General features: G+C 44.0%; 1 protein-coding gene across 3 annotated transcripts in view; it reads left to right on the top strand.

The window, feature by feature from the left end:
• Positions 1 to 22471, top strand: part of CAMK1D (calcium/calmodulin dependent protein kinase ID) — a 281869-nt gene extending 259398 nt beyond the window's left edge. For 2 of the 3 annotated variants that reach the window (XM_033959170.1, XM_033959168.1), the window contains 5 exons: positions 4609 to 4721; positions 5784 to 5862; positions 16375 to 16462; positions 19074 to 19206; positions 22005 to 22471. In XM_033959170.1, the coding sequence (XP_033815061.1) occupies positions 4609 to 4721; positions 5784 to 5862; positions 16375 to 16462; positions 19074 to 19206; positions 22005 to 22135 (544 nt within the window). In that variant the 3' untranslated portion in view covers positions 22136 to 22471. The remainder of the gene's footprint in view (positions 1 to 4608; positions 4722 to 5783; positions 5863 to 16374; positions 16463 to 19073; positions 19207 to 22004) is intronic. The other variant, XM_033959169.1, reaches the window with a different exon arrangement.
• Positions 22472 to 22950: the final 479 nt, after the last annotated feature.

Genomic DNA, 22950 nt, shown 5'->3' with positions numbered 1-22950 from the left:
TGGCTTTAGAAGCGACGATGCCTCCTGTGGGCTGGGTGCATGGGATACTAGCCAATACTCGGGCTGTAACAGGGCCAAGACTGTACCCAGAGAGTGCATCTGGACCTTGTGTATGCATCTGTTGAGCTTACAGAGATCCAGGGACGAGCGTTGTCCTTGTCCATGGTGACGCGGGGGTTCCTGGAGTAGAAACCCCTTGGTGATCTCCTCTGTTCGTCACCGCCTCTATTGATTCTGCCGAAGCAGGTCCTCTCCTTGCTGCAGGAAAGTTGGGTCGTCAGATGGAGGGTGCCCCGCCCACTCGGGGGGGGGGGGCGGGAGTGGAGACGAATTCGGAATCCCTGCTTGATGATGCTGAGGGCCCACTGGTCGATGGTGATCCTGGGCCAAGCCTTCGCAGACAATCTGATCCTGCTGGGCCGGAGGGTGGTCAAGGTTCTGTTTTTGTCTTGGGGAGAGGGCTGCCCTTGGATGCCCCTGCCCCTCGGGCGGTGCTTGTTTGCGTAGCAGTTATGTTACTGTTGCAAGCGCTGGGGCACAGACTGCTGCCAGTGTGGACTGGCTCAGTTGTGAGCTGGAGTCTCTATTTTATTTATTTATTTCCTCTCACTGGCCTCCTGATAAAGCCGCATCTGGAACTGGAGCGCAGCAATTCGTGCGCTCAGCATTGCGCCCTCGAAGGTCTTTTTCCCCGTGGAAACCAGGATTTTTCAGGTCCTTCCCTGACGGGGGTTGGAGGGGGGGGGGTCGTGCTGCCCTGTTTCTCTTAAGCTACCGCAATGTCCATGTATGGCTGCTGCGGGTTGTCGAATCCCTGGGCTGGAAAGATCTGGTACTTCAATTCCAGTCTCCTTGATGTTGGTTGCCCTGAGGAGGGAGTCAGCCAAATCTCGTCTCTGCAGTCCAGGAGGTTCTTGTGGACTGGAATCGCCACTGCCTGCGTGAAGTACTGGTACTGGTAGTTCAGGCCTTGTAGTACTCTGTCTTGGGTACTTGTTGTCTACCCACGTGGATCTTGAGAAAGGCTGTGAGTTTCTGGAGGGACTTGGGGTGAGTCCTCGTTTGTGGGTTTTTGTTTTGTTTGTTTTTTTGGTAAATATTTATTTATTTTTGTGGGTGGTGACTCGGGGCGTGGCTGGAGGCTGGTGTGTAGCTTGTTCCTCCATTGCTTGGGTGCATGGCATGCCGCTGAACCGCGCCATGTTGTTGTGCGTGGCTCCCTTTAAAGGGGGACATAGTGGGGAGTGTAGCCCGCTGAGAGAGGAGTGGGTTTACAAGAAGTCAAGAGATTAGCATATACATAAAATAAGGAGAAATAAAAGATAATAAAAATTAGTTTAGTCTATCATAGAAGGAAATCTTGCAATGTTAACAATTAGTAGGTTCTGCAGGTAAGCTAATTAGATATTGTGAGAAAAGCAGGGTTGGGTTTTTTTTTTGGGGGGGGTTATCTTTATTAAATTTCCAAACTACCATTGTGCAAACAAACAATTTCAATATACAAAATATTACATGAAATGCACATTAAACTTATAGACATTAATGAACAACTATTTCTCCCCCCCCAAAAAAAATAATCAGAAAAAGTACATACCTACAGGAAACCATCCATATATTCCCCAAATGAAATTCCAATGCCAAACCCTCCCCCCTCCCACCCACCCTGGATGTGTATTCTTAAGGGTCAGTAAAATAAAATCAGTTATCATCCCTTACAGAACTTAGTCAATGGTTCCCAAACATCCCTGTTATACGGCCATCGAACGTTCCATGTGGCATTATCTTATGATACAGTACTATTTGGTATGTCTATGAGGAAAAAGAGCCAAATATCATCACATAACTATAAACTTTTATTGATAATGATAGGAGTCGCCATTCAGCATATCACAAGTAATTGGAAAAATTACAGTAGACTCAATTACAATTTCTGGTGGAACTCATTATGTCACATATATAAAATGGAAAGAGCAATAGGAAGCTATAAGAAATTTAATAAAATTTGGGAGCCATTAACTTCTTATTGTAATGAGTAAACACCATTTTCTATTGTAATATACACCGTCTAATGAATGGGGGAGGGGGAGGTATATTTTACATTTTTCTTATTGGGGAAATAATAGAGGAATGATGGGAGGGGAGGGTGGCAATTTTATGTATTGTAAGATAAATCAAAAAGATTGATTTAAAGTACAGTAGTACCTTGGATTACGAGCATAATCCGTTCCAGGAGCATGCTCGTAATCCAATATGCTCGTTTATCAAAGCGAGTTTCCCCATAGGAAATAATGGAAACTCGCTTTGATGCTTTCCCCCCCCCCCCCCCCGAGAACCGGCATTGCTCCCATCGAAGGCTCCCCCCTGCGATCAGGCCCCCCCCCCTGCGATCCGGTACCCCCCCCTGCCTCGAACTGGCACCCCCCCGCCATGATCCGACCCTCCCCCGACACGATTGGGCACCCCCCCCGACACGATTGGGCACCCCCCCGACACGATTGGGCACCCCCCCGACACGATCCGACCCCCCCAACACGATTGGGCACCCCCCCCCGACATGATCCGACATCCACCCGACACAATTGGGCACCCCCCCCCCCCCCCGCCGCTTCTTACCCTCATCTGGGCACTCTAGAAGATCGGACTCCTCGTCTGCTGGGCCTTGAGCATCTGAGCATGCTCAAGGCCTGCGAGTTCACGTTCACGTTCAGAACGTGAACTCGCAGGCCTTGAGCATGCTCAGATGCTCAAGGCCCAGCAGACGAGTAGGCCGATCTTCAAGAGTGCCCAGATGAGGGTAAGACGCGGCGGGGGGGTGCCCAATTGTGTCAGGGGGGGGGGTCGGATCGTGTCGGGGGGGGTCGGATCGTGGTGGGGGTTGCCGGTTCGAGGCAGGGGGGGTGGCGGATTGCGGGGGGGTGCTCGTAAATCGAGCCATGCTCGGTTTCCGAGGCACCGATTTTGCAAATGTTTTGCTCGTCTTGCAAAACACTCGCAAACCGGTGCACTCGTAAACCGAGGTACCACTGTATTTATAATAACATTGTTCAAGAATGTCAAGTGAGTTATGTGAGTTATTTGTAATAATATTGTACACTTGTTGAAAGAAATAAAATGAATAAAGATTAAAAAAAACAAAGAAAGATTGTCAAGTGATGTATTTAAATGTATTGTTTTATTGTTTGTGCACTTGATGTAAGATTGAAAACAAATAAATAATTTTGGGAAAAAAAAAAGTATAACAGAGAGTTTCCCACCAGAAAGTGTCATTTAACCTGTCCCAGTTCTTCCATTTCTTCAAAATGAGTTGAATGGCAACCTCTATCATTATAAAGAGAAGTTTATTATTTCGAAAGCAGGGTTTTTAAGGTTTCCCGAAATAATTGCAATTGGCCTATCATTCTAATAACACCAGAAAGTCCATTCCAAATCTCTACCAACTTGAAAACAAAGTTTCCCAGCTGATTTAATTCCCTTCTTATCTGTGCAGCAATTAACCACAAGATCCAACAGAACTAGGAAGTCCGACTTTCAAACTCGGCCTAATGTTTCTCTTTATTTTTTGTCTTCGCCTAAAATTCCTGATGTCCCAGCATGTTCTTTTTGATTTTGCTTGCCTGGACCCATCTCATGCAAATGTAACTTTTTTATTTTTCACCTAGAAGGATTGGGTTTGGACTGCTGAATTACAAATTGTGTCTTCTAGCATAATATATAGAATTAACAGAAATTAAACAAAAGCAAAAGGAATAAAGTTAATACCGTTTTTATTGGACTAACTTATCCCCCCCCCTTTTTTTAACAAAAGTATAATGCGATTTTTAATACCGGCCGCTCATAGAGGTTAGGAGTCAAAAGAAAAACATTTTTTAGCCTTCATTCTAAACATTTATTTATTTATTTCGATTTCTAGCCCGTCTCCCACGAAGCTCAGAACGGGTTACATAATGTCTGCCCCAGTGTGCTCACAATCTATCTAATGTACCTGGGGCAATGGGGGGATTAAGTGACTTGCCCAGGGTCACAAGGAGCAGTGTGGGTTTTGAACCCACAACCTCAGGGTGATTTAACCACTGCACGCCTCTAGAAATCAAAATGTATCAAAAGTGAGCCAAGTCTAGGACAATCAAGCCGTTGTGACATCACTGATGAGGTTGGCTCTTATTGGTGGAATGAGACATTATGATGTCACAATACCAGCTCTGGTTATCAGAGGCTGAAACTTTTCACACTATTTATTTATTCAGTTTTCTCTACTGTTCTGCTAAGGGAGCTCACAACGTTTTACATGAATTTATTCAGGTACTCAAGCATTTTTCTTTTCTGTTCCAGTGGGCTCACAATCTATCTAATGTACCCGGGGCAACGGGGGGGTTTAAGTGACTTGCCCAGGGTCACAAAGAGCAGCGTGAGTTTGAACCCACAAGCTCAGGGTGCTGAGGCTGTAGCTTTAACCACTGAAACAACCGCTATCGCCGTTATGTTTAAAATGAAGGCTACAAAATGTTTTTCTTTTGACTCCTAACCTCTTTCTCATGAACTCCCTTAACCCTTTCGTTTCCTCGAGTGCAATGTATTTAGACTCACAGCGTTGTTTTGCTTTTCTTGCAGACTCTGTGGCTACCCTCCCTTTTATGATGAAAATGACTCTAAACTCTTTGAACAGATTCTTAGAGCAGAATATGAATTTGATTCTCCCTACTGGGATGATATATCTGACTCAGGTATGACATGGGTTATTTATTCCATTTTCTCTACTCTTCTCCCAGGGGAGCTCAGAAGGGTTTACATGAATTTATTCAGGTCCTCAAGCATTTTTCCCTGTCTGTCCCGGTGGACTCACAATCTGGGGCAATGGGGGGATTAAGTGACTTGCCCAGGGTCATAAGGAGCAGTGTGGGTTTGAACCCACAACCTCAGGGTGCTGAGGCTGAAGCTTTAACTACTACGCCACACTCTCCTCCAGTAGAATATCAGAAGTGAGCCAAGTCTAGGACAATCCAGCCATTGTGACATCACTGATGAGGTTGGCTCTTATTGGTGGAATGAGGCATTATGATGTCACAATACCAGCTCTGCTTATCACACCATTTATTTATTCAATTTTCTATACCCCGTTCTCCCAGGGGAGCTCAAAATGGTTTACATGAATTTATTCAGGTCCTCAAGCATTTTTCTCTGTCTGTCCCGGTGGACTCGCAATCTGGGGCAATGGGGGGATTAAGAGACTTGCCCCAGGTCACAAGGAGCAGTTTGGGTTTGAACCCACAACCTAAGGGTGCTGTGGCTGTAGCTCTAACCACTGCGCCGTACTCTGGTGATATGCGGTGCGTTGCTCACATGATGGAAGACTCATCTGTCAGTCTAATGAAGTTCATGAAAGTGTGGGATTTGCAATACCAAACTACAGCCCAAATGTAGGCATTTCATGGTTGGTGCGTGCCTAAGCCCTTTTGATTGTTCTTGGTAAAAGAAAGATGCTTTGTCCACTTTGGGAAGATTAGAATATTGCAGAAAAAAGCCAGTTGTTCCAAGATCCAGTTGTAGGTTACAGAACTTGAAACGCCATTTTTCTCTCTGTCTTCTATTAAGCTAATTGTATGATGTAATTGTTTCATGATTATCGTACTTATGTTGTTGTATTGACTTTGTTATGATTTGTATAATGCGTGTTTTATTTCTGATTTATTTTATTTTGACTTTATAACCAATGAACCAGCGAATTGATACTGAGTGCTTTTGCTACTAAGGAAACATTTTAAACATATGGTTCCTCTTTTTAACAGCTAAAGATTTTATTCAGCATTTGATGGAGAAGGACCCAAATAAAAGATACACGTGTGAACAAGCTTCACGGCATCCCTGGTGAGCAAGTTTGCACTGAGCTAGGAAGGTTTCGGAAACATGAAGTCTGTGGCCTTTTGCTCTGTGTGGGCCTAGGCAATGGTTTGTAGGGACCCTCTCTGTTCCTGTTTGAAATATTCTCAGTCTTGTTCCCGGCACAGCTTGGGGGATGTGTGAGGTGAGCTTGTAGTTGTGTAGAAATTTGCTTTTGTCATGTTAGTTGTGCAAGTTTGAAATACAAACAATCTGGCTAGTATGTATTTTAATTGCACCAATGTTTTCAACCACCAATACTTGAAATGTGCAATCTTTATACTTTTCATATATATGTTTATTTCATGTATTGACTAAGCTTTAAGGATAATCAGATAGTCGCAGTAATCTTCAACCACAAATACAAGGGGGCACTCGGAGAAATTGAAAGGGGACAGGTTTAGAACAAACGCTAGGAAGTTCTTTTTTACCCAGAGGGTGGTGGACACATGGAACGCGCTTCCGGAGGTTGTGATAGGCCAGAGCACGCTACAGGGGTTCAAGGAAGGTTTATTCCTAAAAGATAAGGGGATTGAGGGGTACAGATAGAAGTAGAGGTAGGTTATAGGAATAGTCAGAGACCACTTCACAGGTCATAGGCCTGATGGGCCACCGCGGGAGCGGACCGCTGGGCGTGATGGTTCTCTGGTCTGACCCAGTGGAGGCAACTTCTTATGTTCTTAAGAGCTGCTAAATTCTCCTACGATCCTTAAACTGATAGCTAGGAATTTTATATATTTTTTAAATTAATTTTTGGCAATGTGTTTTCATAAATTAAATAAACATTCTTAACCACTCTTAACTAAAGCACCGCACTTCTCTTTTTTTCTTCCGTTTTCTGCCGACATGTTTTGCCAAGTTGGCTTTTTCAAGGCAGTCCCCATCTACGTTAACACTCGCACATCCATGCTAAACTTTTACCAGGATTCTCTGACGGTACACTTAAATGGAGATGCCAATTGATAGAATTGCACCCATGATGTATACATTAGGAAGGACATTATCACAAGGACTAATCCTATAGGTCAGTGGTCTTCATTGCAGGCCCATGAACCAATGGCAGCCTTTTGTGACCTCTGGGGTGGCCTGTGCAGCCTATCCAAAATGATATATTCCCCACCCGCAGGATCTGGCACGTATGTTTTTCTTTTCATTTTATTTATCAATTTTCAAATAAACAATCAAGTATATACTTGTAATGTTTTTCTTTTCGACATGTTTTTTTTACAACATGGTTCAAAAAGATAGAACCAAAACAAAAAAATTGACCCTAGGACAGGGGTAGGCAATTCCGGTCCTCGAGAGCCGGAGCCAGGTCAGGTTTTCAGGATATCCACAATAAATATGCATGAGGTAGATTTGCATCTCAAGGAGGCAGTGCATGCAAATCCATCTCATACATATTCATTGTGGATATGCTGAAAACCTGACCTGGCTCCGGCTCTCGAGGACTGGAATTGCCTACCCCTGCCCTAGGAGATCCACAGAGAAGAAAATCCAAGAGAAACCAAAAAACACTGTGGAGTGACGATGTTCCTGAAATGGACTTTATTGAAAATGCAAAAGTTCCAAAAGTCTACTTAAGCAATCCACATAAAAGGTTTTTATGTGGATTATTTTACTTTTATGTGGATTGCTTAAGTAGACTTTTGGAACTTTTTCATTTTCAATAAAGTCCATTTCAGAAGCATCATCGCTTCACAGTGTTTTTGGGGTTTCTCAAAAAGATAGACACACAGCAGAGGCTGATTCTTTAAACGGTGTCTAAATCGGCCAGCCGTGTGTCAGTCACGCTTAGGTACTGTTTACAGAATCACGGCTAGTGCTGCCTATGTAAAAAGGCCTCCATTTAAAATTACTGAGTTGTAGAATAATTTTCCTATTCAACTGCGCGATCTGGGCTCTTTCCAACCATTTCGAAAACATATGACAACCTGGCTATTTTCAGAGTATTTTCCGCTCCTCTCCATACTATTCCAGATCCATATTGTATCTGTTCTCCTTTCTGATTTCTTGTAAACTGTGCCGAGCGGTGTCAGGTCAAAAGCGCGCCGGGATAAAGGCGCGGCCAGACAATTGAGCGCAGTGCGCGCCACCGTGCCGCTCTAAATTACTGTTTTTAGTGCTCCGACGGGGGGGCGTTGGGGGGAACCCCCTCACTTTACTTAATAGACATCGCGCCGCGTTGTGGGGGGTGTGGGGGGTTGTAACCCCCCACATTTTACTGAAAACTTCATTTTTTCCCTGTTTTTAGGGAAAAAGTTCAGTTTACAGTAAAATGTGGAGGGTTACAACCCCCAAACCCCCCATAACGCCGGCGCGATGTCTATTAAGTAAACTGGGGGGGTTCCCCAACAAAAACCCCCGTCGGAGCGCCTAAAAACTGTAATTTAGAGCGGCACGGCAGCGCGCACTGTGCTCAATTGTCGGCGCACGCTTTTGTCTTTCGCGCCGTTGTCTATGAACCGTGCCGAGCTCTACTGTTATAGAGAAGACGCGGTCTATAAGCCTAAGGTTTAGTTTAGTTTCGTTTACATTTCAGGCGCTTGAGACTTTAGAGAATCACGCTTAGCTGCACCTAACTCAACACTCCGCCCATAGAAGCACCATTAAGCGCATTGCGAAAGGTGCCTATATTTTAGAGAATCAGATAGGCGTCTATCACCCAATTAAATTATTTTAAACAAATTAATGAGGCAGTTAAGGGTATTTTGCCAATTAAAGCTCCCTTTTACTAAACTGAGCGTCGGGAGCAGCGCAGAGTATTCAGCACGGCTCACTGCGCTAATAACCGCTATCACGGTTTAGTAAAAGGAGGGGGGGGGCTGAGTTCGGTGTCCTTTATAGAAACAGCCCTACATCCATTTCCGAAAAACAAGACGGATGTTTTGCAGTTTTGGAAATGAGTATGTGTGGTATTAGAATTTCGTGCATGTTCGTGCGGTTTACAATAGTTAAAAAAAAACCAATAAAAGAAGTTGAATAGAACTAAAAAAGTTAAAAGCCAATAATTAGAGCCACTAAAATGATCAAACTAGTGCATAATAACATTTTTTCGAATTAGCTGCCTAAATACTTGGACAACAGAAATGTTTTTCGAGGTTCATAGTCAGTGGCATGCAAGACGCCAGCGCGCTGGCAATCCAGTGCCAACAATTTGGCACAAGACAGAAGCGCGTGGGGGAAAAAGTAATATTTAAAGAGCTCTGACAGGGGGTTTGGGGTGGCAACCCCCCCCCCACTTTATTGGTTAGTGTTCGCGCTGCTGTTGGACTGGGGTTCAGGGGGTTGGAAACTTGCATTATAGAGAAAACAGAACTTTTTCTGATTTTTTTCGGGAAAAGTTCCATTTTCTCTATAATGTGGGGGTTTCACCCCCACACCTCCCCTCCGCAACGGCAGCGCGAACACTAACCAATAAAGTGGGGGGGGGTTGCCACCCCAAACCCCCAGTCGGAGCTCTTTAAAAATTATTTTCCCCCCCACGCACTTTTGTCTTGCGCCAAATTGTCGGCGCTGGATTGTTGGTGCGCTGGCGTCTGGCGCGCGATCACCGTTTTTCGATGTCTCCTAAATTCCCCATAAGTGTCAGTAAGCAAAAGCAATTGTTCTAAATCCTGACCCCATAACGCTGCTTGATATGAAAAAAGATTTTGATGATGTTTTTTAATGGCCTGTTTCACAAAGCTGTGTTAGCAGCTGCCGCATGACAACAGCCCTGAAGCCCTTTCAAATCGCTATGGGCTTCGGGGCCGTTACCGCGCAGCAGCCGCTAGCGTGGCTTTGTAAAACAAGCCCTACGTTTACATCCTCTAAGAGGCGGAAAAACAAAATTCAGATGTGAGTTTCTCTTATGTCTGTTGGTTGCAAAAGAGAAAAGCTCAATTAAATATTTGTGAGCTAAACCAAACAAAGCCTTAAAACAGAAGCAACCAAACTTAAACTTTACCCGTGCCTCCGGTAGAAACATAGAAAAAAGCGGCAGAAAAGGGCTATAGCCCACCAAGTCTGCCCATTCCAAGTATCCCTCCCCCCTGAGTTTACTCCCTTAATGATCCCACATGAATATCCCATTTTCTCTTAAAATCCGTCAAGCTGCTGGCCTTTATCACCTGGAGTGGGAGTCTGTTCCAATGATCCACTACTCTTTCGGTGAAGAAGTACTTCCTGGAGTCGCCATGAAACTTCCCTCCCCTGACTTTCAGTGGATGCCCTCTGGTGGTCGAGGGTCCCATGAGCCAGAAGATATCCTCTTCTGTCTCGATGTGTCCCGTGATGTACTTATACATTTCAATCATATCTCCCCGTTCTCTTCTTTCCTCAAGTGAGTACAGCCGCAATTTCTTTAGTCTTTCTTCTCGATAGGTACTCCATAGGTACTCGATAGGAGGGTGTTTCGTGATCGTATTTCTTCAACCTAAAAATCAGCCTTACTGCCGCATTTTGTACTATTCGCAATCGTCGTATATTCTTCCGGGAAATTGCCAAATAGGCAATATTGCAGTAATCAAGCTGGCTAAATCGCCCCGCACGCTAGACGCTAACGCCAGCATTGAGCTGGCGTTAGTTCTAGCCGTTTAGCGTGCACTAAAATTCTGCATGCGCTAAAAATGCTATTGCAGCTTTGTAAAAGGAGCCCTAAGTGATGAAACATCAAATATGTCTCCAGGAGGTGTTTTTCCTATGCACCCTCTCTTCTCTTGTGTTTTTTAGCTTCACAGTATGTCTACAGGTTGCCTTAGCTTGTCATGACTTGGAAAGACACAATTTAACAATGTATTCCCCCCCCCCCCCCTCTTTAAACTGAAGCTGAGCAGTCTTCAGGGAATGCTGTGTAACAAGAACACTGATCAAATTTCAAATGGCTAAGCCTTTAGGTGGCGTAAATGATTGATGAGTGACATTTTTGTTGAGTCCTTTGGTGTTTTGTTGGAACTCTACGTGCTGTACAGGATGCTTGAGTAAGCTCTTTTTCTCAAGCTCATTTCCTGACTGCGAGTTTGCACTAGTTTTCTACGAGGGTATGCATTTTAATAGCCGCGTGAGAGAAAAGACTACCACTGCAAAGATTTTCATTTTTCTGGGAGGTTTTAAGAGGTCCCGGGCTCTTTTCGTAAACAAAGAAGCAACTAGCAGGGAAGAAATACTCCACAGAATAGCACTTGGTCAAGTTTCAAGTTTCAAGTTTATTGATTTTTAATATCCCGATCATAAAACAAATATCTGACCGGTTAACAATAATAAAAAATTTAAAATAGGAGAGTAGGAACTAGATAATGAAGTGTTAGAAAAATTAGTGAAAACATATTAGACATATATTGACAAACATGACCGTGAGGATAAATGGGAAGGAAGGAAAAAGTTACATAATATTAGAAGAAATGAGATAGAGGGAAGGGATAGGACATGAAGGATAAGGGTGCATGGTATAATAGATATGCGCTGAGCTTTTAGGACGAAGATGAGTAAGTAAGTAGATATAGAAAAAGATTAGGATTTGTTAAAGGCATCCTGAAATAGGAAAGTTTTAAGATTAGTTTTAAATTTAAGTAGATGAATTTCGTCCCGGAGATATTGAGGAAGAGAATTCCATAATGTAGGGGCAGTTATAGCAAAATTAGTTTTCCTTGTATAGTATGATTCTTTTAGGGATGGAATGAAAAGGAGTTTTTGGTCAGTAGATCGTAAGGAATGGGGAGAACTTTGAGGTATTAGTAATTTGTCGAGAAATAAGGGCAGATGAGAAAGTTTGATTTTAAAAGAGAGCAGTAAGATTTTATAAATTATACGGTGTGAGACAGGGAGCCAATGAGCCTCTTTGAGAAGCGGGGTGACGTGTTCGAATTTACCTATTTTGTAAATGAGTTTGATTGCAGTATTTTGTATAATTTGCAAACGGCGAAGTTCTTCAATGAAGGCTCTTGACAACGTATTCAAAGTCAAGGAAATAACACTCCAAACGAAGATCAGACTTGTCCACGCACTCATCTTCTCAGTGGTCAATTATAGATGTGAAAGCTGGACACTACGGAAAACAAGACAGAAAGAAGATCATTTGAGCTTTGATGCTGGAGAAGGATTTTGTGTGTGCCGTGGACCGCTAGAAGAACTAACAAATTAATTCTGGAAGAAATCAAACCAGCTATGTCACTCAAGGCCCAAATGATGAAGTAATGACTGTCTTGGTTTGGTCATACCGTCAGAAGAGAAAGATCATTGGAGAAGGACATCATGTTTGGGAAGATCGAAGGAACCAGGTGAAGAGGGCATCCTACAAACAAATGTCTGGACATGTTAAAAACAACCATGGATCTTACCAGACTAGCACAAAACCGATTTCTTTTTACATCTGTAATTCATCAAGTCGCTAGGACTCAAACACGAGTCAATGGCAGCTAACCAAGGTGATCCTTGGAAAATTAAAGCTGTAAGTTAAGAATCGCCCAAGAGAAAACAAGATGGCCTCCTAAATGCTTTTCCTTTGTTTTATTTTTATAACCCAACATATTCTCCAGCTCAGTCAGAACTAAAGCTGGGAGAGGATAGCATAAGCTTTTTGTCTGTTCTTTCCCAACTAAGCCTAGTCATTAAACAAGAGAGCCTGACCAGAACAACATCCAGAACCCTGCAAACATTGACCTTAAATCTGACTAATTATTGGAATTACCTTGGCAGCTTTAGCAGTCCTGGCTGGCCAAGGAAGCAGATGACCCAACCTAGAAATCAAATCTAGGTCCCTGCTCATTGAGTTATCAAGTCAGCCTAGTAAATCTTTTCTTTAATAGAAAGAGATTTTAACAAGAAAGAAACATGTTTATTTCCTTTCAGTTATCCTAGATAGATAATAGCATAGAGCAGGGGTAGGGAACTCCGGTCCTTGAGAGCCGTATTCCATTCGGGTTTTCAGGATTTCCCCAATGAATATGCATGAGATCTATTTGCATGCACTGGTTTCAATGCATATTCATTGGGGAAATCCTAAAAACCTGACTGGAATACGGCTCTTGAGGACCAGAGTTCCCTACCCCTGGCATAGAGAGTGATATCTAGTCTGTTGGCAGATAAAGACCATTTGGGCCATTTAGTTCAGTGGGTAAACCTCTGCTTATACTATTATAGTTAAGGATATCTCTCTGTTCTCACTCATAGAGGTCTGGCTATTTGCATGTGATCATTTTCCTCAATAGCTTCATGAATGATATCACTAAAGGGTTGGAAGGGTAAGTTTGCCTTTTTTGTGAATGACATGAAGATTTGTAATAGAGTGGATACCATGGAGGGATTATGTGATCCAGTAAACTAGAAAATTTTAGTTATGTTTTAATGCAAAGTCTTGTAGGGGTTAAGAAGCAGATGAAAGGACCTGGAGGCTGAGGAGAAGAGGAGCAATGGAGTGTGTTGGGGAGATCAGATACTGAGGGACTGTCAGTGGGACATTGGGGGAATCAGACGTCATGGAGTGTTAGGAGGAGGGATCTGATTTTGGGATGTTGAGGGTGTCTGGAGGGGAGATTGAACAATGGGGAGACCAGCACCATGGAACTACTTATGACAGCTGCCATGCTACCAGGCAAGTGCTGCCCGATTCACTTTCCCCCCCCCAAAAAAAAAAAAAAAATTAAATCAGATTCACCAAGTCCTTACTCCTGACATATCTCTAGGCCTCCTAAAGTAGCAGCAGCGGTGACGGTAACCGGGCTTGGCAGAGGCAGTGTGGTGAACAGGCTTCTCCTGGCCTGTCCCGCCAGGGCCTTCCCTCTGCCATGTCACTGGTGACATCACTGATGACGCAGCAAAAGGAAGCCCTGGTGGGCAGGCCAGGAGAAGTCTGTTCACCGCACTGCATCTGCCAAGCCTGGTCACCACCACTGCTGCTGTTACATTAGAAGGCCTGAAGAAGGGTAGGGGGGTCAGTTGGTAGGTGCCACATAGGGGAATAGGTGGGATGGAAAGCTGCTGCGCAGGGGATTAGGAGGGAGGAACATGGGGAGAGAGAGGAGAGGATAGAGGAAGAATTGGTGGAGATGGGATGGAGGAGAGGAAGAGAAAGATGTAACAGAGGTAGGAAGGGAGAGATGCTGCATGGAGGGGAATAGAGAGGTTTGACCCAGGGCACAAGGCAGGGAGAGAGAAATACAGAGATGGTAAACAGTGGGAAAGAAATGTTGGATATGGCAGTGGAAGGGAAGATGGATTCTGAGCACAGAGAAAGAAGAAAATGTCAAATTGGCAGGAGACCCTGGCGAGCGAGTTATCAAAAGACAAACAGAAACCAGAGCCTTGGACCAACATGATTTGAATAATAAAATGACCAGACGATAAAAAGTAGAAAAAATAATTTTGTTTTCTATTTTGTGATTTTAGTATGTCAGATTTGAAATGTATATCCTGCGAGAGCTGGTGTTAGACAGCGAATGTGAGCTAGGACCTAACAGAGAGAGGAAAAGTCTTTTTTGTTTATTTTGTTTACACTACAGCGCTGGCATGGGATCTGGAGAAGGCAAAGGGGGCTGGGGTGGGTGAAAGAGGTTACAAAATAAACCAAAGCCAGGACATTTGAAAAAAAATACCCTATTGGGCAGGAAAAGTGAATCGAATTGCCAATTCAATAGGCCAAATCGAATTAAAAAATTGCTCCCTGAATCGGGCAGCACTTTACCAGACTACTGATAGCGCAGCTGTACCTACTGCCCCCCCTTGAGGCTATTGGCAGTCATGACAGCTGTTGCAGTAGGTCACATTCAAGTCACTTGATCTAGTTTCTTTGTAAACAGAAGATGCTTTGCTCGAGAATTTAGATTTTTTGGCATTTCCCTCAGAAAAAGGGTTGTTTATATAAGAGATTTCTTAACAGAATTATGGCTTATCAGGCTGCTCTTTGGGTCAAGAGTTTTAGTAAGCTGATCTCCAATTCTTACTCTTATTTAAATTTCAGGAAATTGTTAAAAACTTACCTTTTTAAGAAAAACTTTTAGCAGCTAAACTGTAATATCTCTGTATAAGCGCAATCTTCTTCACTTTTGTGAACCGCACAGAGCTGCAAGGTGATTGTGGTATACAAGTGGACTGTTATGTTATAATTCTGTAAATGAACACTGCAAAAACAGAGCACAGGTTGATGGAATGATTTTCCTTTATTTGAAACCTATTCACACGTACTGCGTTCTATTATCTGGCCATGGTAAGCTTATGCCTCTTCTTCTCGGAAGAAAGTGACAAAGGCCTAGATTCACTAAACTGAATCGTTGTTGGGCAATTCTTGGCCGAGTTTTGCCGATATGATTCACTACAGATTCTTCATGCAAATGATCTGATTGGACGCACACCCTACAGCGATCGAGACGCATGCGCAGATTATCCTTGTTGGTTGTAGAGGCGATTTGCGCATGCGGTTGATCTTCGCACAAGCGAGGTCAAAATAAAGGGGGAAGGGTGGCCCTACGAGTGGACATTTTAAAAGAGATCATTTCAATTTGTGCAGCCAGATTATGGAACAGAACAAGCTTTAAAACCACGGTTAGAAGCGCGGGTTAAAACCATGGGCTCGCACTGTGCTTTTTGCAGAATATATAAAAAGAGAGTTCATATGCATATGTACAGTTATTTTTTATTTTGAGGGTTGTTTTGGAACCTCGATAGTGGGATTTCAGGGCGGCAGAGAGCAGGAGAGTCGGCAAGGACAGTAAGCGACTAGTCCTCGCAGTCGCTTCATTTCGGATCGGCAAACCCAATCAGTGTTTCTTCTTCTGCTTAGTGAATCGATGGCTTCCTACTTATGTATGCCATTTCCCCTCATTCGCATGGGCTGATTGGATCGGGTGGGAGATTGATCGGGCAGAAGGTTAGTGGGTCGGGGAACAATCGCAAACCGGTCGGGACACGATCGTTGAGTTTAGTGCAGGGGTGTCCAATGTCGGTCCTCGAGGGCCGCAGTCCAGTCGGGTTTTCAAGATTTCCCCAATGAATATTCATGAGATCTATTTGCATGCACTGCTTTCATTGTATGCTAATAGATCTCATGCATATTCATTGGGGAAATCCTGAAAACCCAAATGGATTGCGGCCCTCGAGGACCGACATTGGACACCCCTGGTTTAGTGAATCTAGGCCAAAGTGTGTAGCAGAATTCATGAATTCACAAGAGTCTAACAGGGAACCATCGTATAAGCACTTCTGAGCTGGGATCTGAACAGGTGGCGTAGAGGTGAAGGCTCTGTGGCCAACCCTTTCAATCATCTTCTAAAGGCACACGCTAGATTTTGTAGTGACTAGATGGTTCTACAATAAGTTTTAAATGGTGTTTTTAAAAAAAAACCATAAAAAAACAATATAAAACAGTCAGGCATGTGATAGATTCTTAAAAGAAAAACCATGGCTGATTCCAAAACGAACTCAGAGAGCCAGAACAATGCCTGAAAAATATCTCGCGGCTTGTGCAGAATTTGCAGAAACCAAATGCACTGCAGAACGGCCTGAAGTGTCATTTTTCCCCCGTTTCAGGATTGCTGGTGATACAGCGCTGTGCAAAAATATTCACGAGTCGGTCAGCGCTCAAATCCGGAAGAACTTCGCTAAAAGCAAGTGGAGGGTAAGCAGAGTTTCTTCTGTGTATTAAAATATGACTTAAGCACTTTGATCTCCTGAGAGATTCGTGCTGCACTTTTGCCAGAATAACCGCAAGGGTTCATGAGTTAAAATATCTGACGCAGACATTTGAAAAAAATGTGAATGTGGCGGTGAAATGCGATTAATAGGTTTGCTTAAGCACTTACAAGTACAGTATAATCTCGTTATAACGGACTTCAAGGGTCCTGGCAAAACAGTCCGTTATATCCAGAGTTGCATTTTTTAAAAACTTTATTTAGGTCAACTTGAAACAACGTTCAATCAATGAACAACAGTCACTGTACAACCATATCAGCAACATCAAGAAAAAAACTCAGCAAAACACTGGTATGGCATGAAACAATTGCAAAACCAGAACCCTAAAAGATGTTCTAAAGCAGGGGTGTCCAACCTGCGGCCCCGTGAAGTATTTTGTGCAGCCCCGGTCAAGGGCGATGCAGTGTTTTCCTCTGCTGCCTCCGGGTGTTTATCGTCTTGCTGGCTCCCTTCTCTGTCTTGCTGCAGCGTTTGTGCGTTTGAGTGGCCCCAGAAACATTTTTTTCGGCCAATGCAGCCCAGGGAAGCCAAAAGGTTGGACACCCCTGTTCTAAAGCATTGTGTCGTACTGTACTGGAAAGAAAAATACTCTGTCATTTTCTTCTGGGCTGCATTTTGCTACTATATCACCGGCACGCCACGCGCCTTGTAGGCGGAGCCTGTGTGTCCGTTATAGCCGAACAAAACTACAGCTAAAAGCGGCTCTGGGGACCAAATTATCCGTTATATGCGAGTCCGCTATATGCGGTGATTTTCTGCATGTTCATAAAGGTGCACGGCCGGGACCAGCGGACCACGTCCACTATAAACGATAAGTGAGTCCGTTATAACAAGATTATACTGTATAATCACGAAAGGGCTGATTCTATAAATGGCGCCTAGCAGCGCCGGTTGCCAGTCGACTGCTAGACACCATTTACAGAATCACACCTAACAGCACCTAACTCAGCTTTGGCAACGCTAGGCATCTTCATGATAGGCGCCGAGATATCCTGGTCTAATTTACCCGCACAAACATATTCTCGGGGGGGTGGGGCAGCCTGTCCTGGGCACCGTCAGCTGTCCTCCTCTCCACCCCCCTACTGTGCATGTGCGCCCCTTCCCCCGTACCTCTTTTAACGTTCCAAGCACGAGCAGCAACCCAAACCTGCTGCTGGCACCAGTGTCGGCTCTTCCTCTGACATCACTTCCTGGACCCGCGCTTAGGAAGTGATGTCAGAGGAAGAGCCAACGTTGGTTCGAGCAGCAGGTTGGGGTTACTGCTCATGCGGGGGAACGTTAAAAGAGGTCCGGGGGAAGGGAAGAGACCCGCAGGTGCGGCAGGAGGGAGCGGGGAAGGAGTGGGCGGGGCAACACTGCTCTGGGCGTCTCTCACCCTCACTACGCCAATGGCCCTAACCATGCCCTCTTTTGAGGTAGGCATCATTAGACGCCCGTAGGCACTTCTCAGAGTTCTGCGCATTGTTTTTTTTAAAAAAAATTTTAATGAGCTTTTAATGACCAATTACCGTGCCAATTAAACTTATTAATCAATTTTGAGTTCTGTGCGGAGCTCAACTATGCGCCGTGCCTAGAATCTATCCCAAATAGTCTAGTCCAGTGGTTCCCAAACCCTGTCCTGGGGGACCCCCAGCCTGTCGGGTTTTCAAGATATCCCTAATGAATATGCATGAGAGAGATTTGCATATAATGGAAGTGACAGGTATGCAAATCTCTCTCATGCATATTCATTAGGGATATCTTGAAAACCCGACTGGCTGGGGGTCCCCCAGGACAGGGTTTGGGAACCACTGGTCTAGTCAAATGTTCCAGCTGTATTAGACTGGTGCATGGATAATCCAAAGGTGGCAACGTGCAGGAGCTTTCCAGACCAAAGAAGACCCAAGAAAGCTTAAGATTTTGGTCTGAAAAGCTGTTCTACAACCCTGTCTTTGAATAATCCAGTTAGTCTAGTTTACTCCTGGACAAATATACTACTACTGCTAATCATTTCTATACACAGAAGAGGCAGTCCCTGCTCAAAAGAGCTTACCGCCTAGTCAACACAGACAAACTGGACAAGAAGGTGCAACAATACGCAGGGCTCAGGTGGGTTAATTGCAGAGGGAGCGATAAGACAGATATTGGTGCTTAGAAGGTGGGTTGGAGTTTGGAATTGAAGCAGCTCCAAAGAAGTGGGCTTTGAGTCTGGCTTTGAAAACTGCCAGAGACGGAGCTTTATGTACCGAGTCAGGCAGTTTGTTTCCGGAATACTGTGCAGCAAAGTAGAAGGGACGGAGTCTGGAGCTGGCCGTAAAGGAGAAGGGTACAGATAAGAGAGATATTTGATGAGCGGATATGGCTACTAGAGCTCGTTACTACTACAGGAAATACAGGTCTCTTCATATTTACACTGGGATTTTTAAAGAGACAAATTTGTTAATGAATTAAGAAAAATATGATCGGACCTTTCCTCTCCTCTTCTGGTTAGGAACAACTTGTAAAGTATCTGTTTCTGTTAATCTTAGGTAAATAATGTAGAATTTGCTTCTTCCCAGCAAGCGTTTAACGCCACGGCCGTTGTCAGGCATATGAGAAAATTGCATCTCGGCAGCAGTCAGGATAGCGGCAGCGTGTCCGGAAGCCTCAGCCCCAGCAGCCCACTTCCGGATGGAACAACTCGAAAAGATTGTGAGTACCGGATGGGAAAATGCAGATGTTACGACCGTTTATCATTTGCCTGGCAGACCCTGGAACTGTACCAATAAATACAGGGATACCGTCGTCTTCACTAGGCGAAAACAAACGCACTGTTGATTTGTTTAGCAGAAACTCGCATTCATCCAGTAAAAAAATGTCAAAAAGACCAAAAATAATAAATGCAAAAAATGGAGAACAACAGACCTCATACACAAACAGCCGTCCGTATCATCACAGATCTGAAAAAGCTCCATACATAAATATTATGTCAGGCTCTCATCTAGGAAGTGAACTTTGATTTCCAAACTTTTTGTCTTCTTGAAAGACCTGTAACTGTGGCACACATCTGTAGTGACGGCTGGTCATTTGGTAATGAGGCATCAGCACCTCTTGGCACATTTTATGGACGTCACAGAAGGAAGTGACAGCAAATTATCTTGTGTAAACTCACAGATCTACCAGGAATACATGATAGAAATGTATCCCCAAGATAATTTGAATCTGCAGAACTTAAAATATTAATATTCCACCTTTAAACTTAGGCCGTGATTCCACAGGCAACCAGTGGAGTTAACTGATCAAACCAGTTAAGGCCAAGTAGAGTCCTGTTACTCTACCTACATGTTGCTTTGTCAACCCCCATTAAAAGTGAATCACAGTAATCCAAACCACCCCACAACCAGAGCATGGATGACTGTAGCGAGATTAGCTGAAGAAATTAAGCTCTTGCTACAGTTATAATATGGGGCGCCGTCTCTGGGATCCATTGAATGATAACCCCCATCCCCATTTCTTAAAATCCAAGCTGCTCCTCAAAATACAATTAGGGAAAAGGAAAAACCTTACCTGCAAACCCATGGGACCACAGTCTTAGGAGCAGACCAAGGTCTCCCATTCAGTTCAGCCCCCATCGCTGCATGATCTTCCCAGAAATCGCCACTGCTCTTAGCCAGTATAACTATACTATGTGTGAGTACGTTTCTTCATAAAAGAGCTTGGTGTGAAGGGTCGAGAATTGTCTGGACTCCGAGGGGTGGTTTTTTTTTTAAACAATTCACTACCCAGTCTGAACTTAGAGTCTAAAATATAGGCACCCAAATATGGATGAATGTTCACCTAACTTTATTCACCTAAAACTAAGGCTCCCAGACTAGCCTTGGCTTCCTTTGAATATCAGATTTGATGTGAACGAACCAACATGTGACCATAAACTGTTCTGCTGTCTATGTTCTGTATATTATATTTGAAATTTAAATACTAGTTTTATTGGGAGCTGCAAGTTAATCGCAGTTACCTCAGTGATTAATGCGTTATTAATCACAATTTTTAAAAAAATTAATCGTGTTACCGCATCTCCTGTCTCCTCCAAACATCTCTTATGCTCTCTTCCACTCTCAAACCGCATTCTCGGTATGACTTGGCATCTTTCTACACCCTCCACACCAATCTTCCTTAAAGGTAGTCTTTTGGCATTGGCAGCATTACACATAGACTGCCTGTGGCCTGGTCCAAAGCTTTCCCTCTAACCCATTCAGTAACAGGAAGTGATGTCAGAGGATGTGGGATGGGCCAGAGGGAAAGGTTTGGAGCAGGCAACAGGCAGCCTACATGCAGGAGAGAGTGTGGTGCAGTGGTTAAAGCTACAGCCTCAGCACCCTGAGGTTGTGGGTTCAAACCCACAGTGCATCTTGTGACCCTGGGCAAGTCACTTAATCCCCCCATTGTCCCAGGTACACTAGATAGATTGTGAGCCTGTTGGTATAGAAAATTGAATGAATGAATAAAAACATTGCCAATGCAGGGGACCAGCAGAAGAACACCTTTAAGGAAGACCAGAGGAGGGGGGCTGATGTTGAACCTCAAGTGGGGGGGGAGAGGACTGAGCTGCAGAATTGGGGGGGCCACCTTGGAAGCTATAGCCAAGGTGGTGGGCTACAGCAACCATGAGGAGAGCTTAATGCTGCTCACCACCAAGTTTGTTTCACTGCTCATGTGTGGGGTTACCAGATGTCCAGGAAAACCCAGACTTGTCTTCTTTTTAGAGGACTGACCAGGCTCCCGGACGGACTTTCCAGGGTTTTGGAAAGCCCCCAACGAGCTCCAGCCTCATGTGGAGGGATCTCTGAGCATGCGCGGATGACCTCACAAACATCCTTGCTTGCTCCAGGCCCTCCAGACATGGCTGGAGCTCATCTAGAAGATGAGAGGAGGCTTTGTGGGGTTGGGGTGGGGCTAGAGGCAGAACAGGGCGGGGCCAGGTGTCCGGGGTTTTCCAGAGAAAAATATAGTATAGTAACCGTATTCATGGATGGAGGGGAGGCAGGAAGGAAGAAAAGACACAGAGAGAGAAAACGGACCTGGCGAAAGATGAGAGGAAGGAAAGGAAGAGAACATGAGAGATTGTGGATCTGGGGTGGGAGGAAGGGAGATGGAATTTGATATACGTACCTACAATGAATGTGGTTTAGATATCAAATACAGGTACTTATTTAATACCTGGGGCAATGAAGGATTATGTGACGTGACCAGAGTCACAAGGAGCTGCAGTGGGAAAGAAGTCAAATAAAATAGCTTGAATTGTGCGATTAATCGCAATGACCATTTTTTTGAATCACATGATTAATTGTGATCATAAAAACTAGGGATGTATTTTGATTAAAATTCTTATGTAAGGAGGGATCTTCCCTAGTCTCCATGAATTGTCTTTTGCCAGTGAATGACCTTCTGAAGAGGAACCTATGGTTATGTTGCACTCAGTAACTTTCACTTATATTGTGCGTTTTCCCTAGGTTTGTCCCCGTCCACTCCCTGTAGCTTTCTGTCTGCCGTTTCTTCCTCTTCCTCAGGCATTTCTTCGGTGGGAACAGAACAGAGACCGAGGCCGGCCACAGTGGCCACGGTGCAGACTGGGGGCAAGTGATCGGGCAAGAAGGTGGCACGTGGCGTTTCGACTGTGTCGTGCTCCCAAGGGCGGGCTAGAGGAGAGAAGATATTTTTATGGCCATATTTTCTACTGCAATTGAGGAAAAAAAGAAAGTTTCGTTTCTGGCATCTGCAAGGACTTCAGTGTCACCCAAGTGAAAGGATTTTACAGTATCTGGTGCTGTGCGTAAGAGTCTGACGATCTTTAACTGTGGGACAGTCGTTTCGCTTGATTTCTTCTGTTCTCAGCGTGGGTACGGTGCATACAGTATATTTTCAGTAATTAAGGTCTGAACTGGATTATTTAAATATGAACATTTGTTTCTCTCTGGGAGATCTCTCTCTTTTTTTTCCTAAAAGGTTGTTTAAGTTTTTCAGTAGCTATTTTCATTAAGAAAACATTTAAGAAAATGTTTTGCAGTCTTAGGAGTTTTTTTTTTTTTTAACCCTTTCAGGACCAAGGGACATATTTGTCCCATAACTTTAAAATCCTATAAATTTTGATTGGGATTGATATGTATGGATTCCATAGGATACTGCCTTTATGTAAACAAACTGGTTCCGACATTCATTCATTAGCGTCGTTGCCAGATTGACGAGAAGATTCACTTGCCACACTGTCCATAAGCCAGAAGTTTGATTTTTAAATAAAAATAATGATATTTCACAAAAAAAATCAATTTTTTGGCATCTGCAAGCCCTTTTTACCATAAAAATGTCGTCAAAACCACAAAAATTGGCCTACGATCCTTATGGTCCTGAAAGGGTTAAACATAAGATCACAAAGAAATAAAATGTGCTCTGCCCCTTCCT

Source organism: Geotrypetes seraphini, chromosome 9, assembly GCF_902459505.1.
Source record: "Geotrypetes seraphini chromosome 9, aGeoSer1.1, whole genome shotgun sequence".
NCBI classification, from domain to species: domain Eukaryota; kingdom Metazoa; phylum Chordata; class Amphibia; order Gymnophiona; family Dermophiidae; genus Geotrypetes; species Geotrypetes seraphini.
The sequence above is the reverse complement of the archived record's forward strand: the minus strand, read 5'-3'. Positions and strand labels throughout refer to the sequence as shown.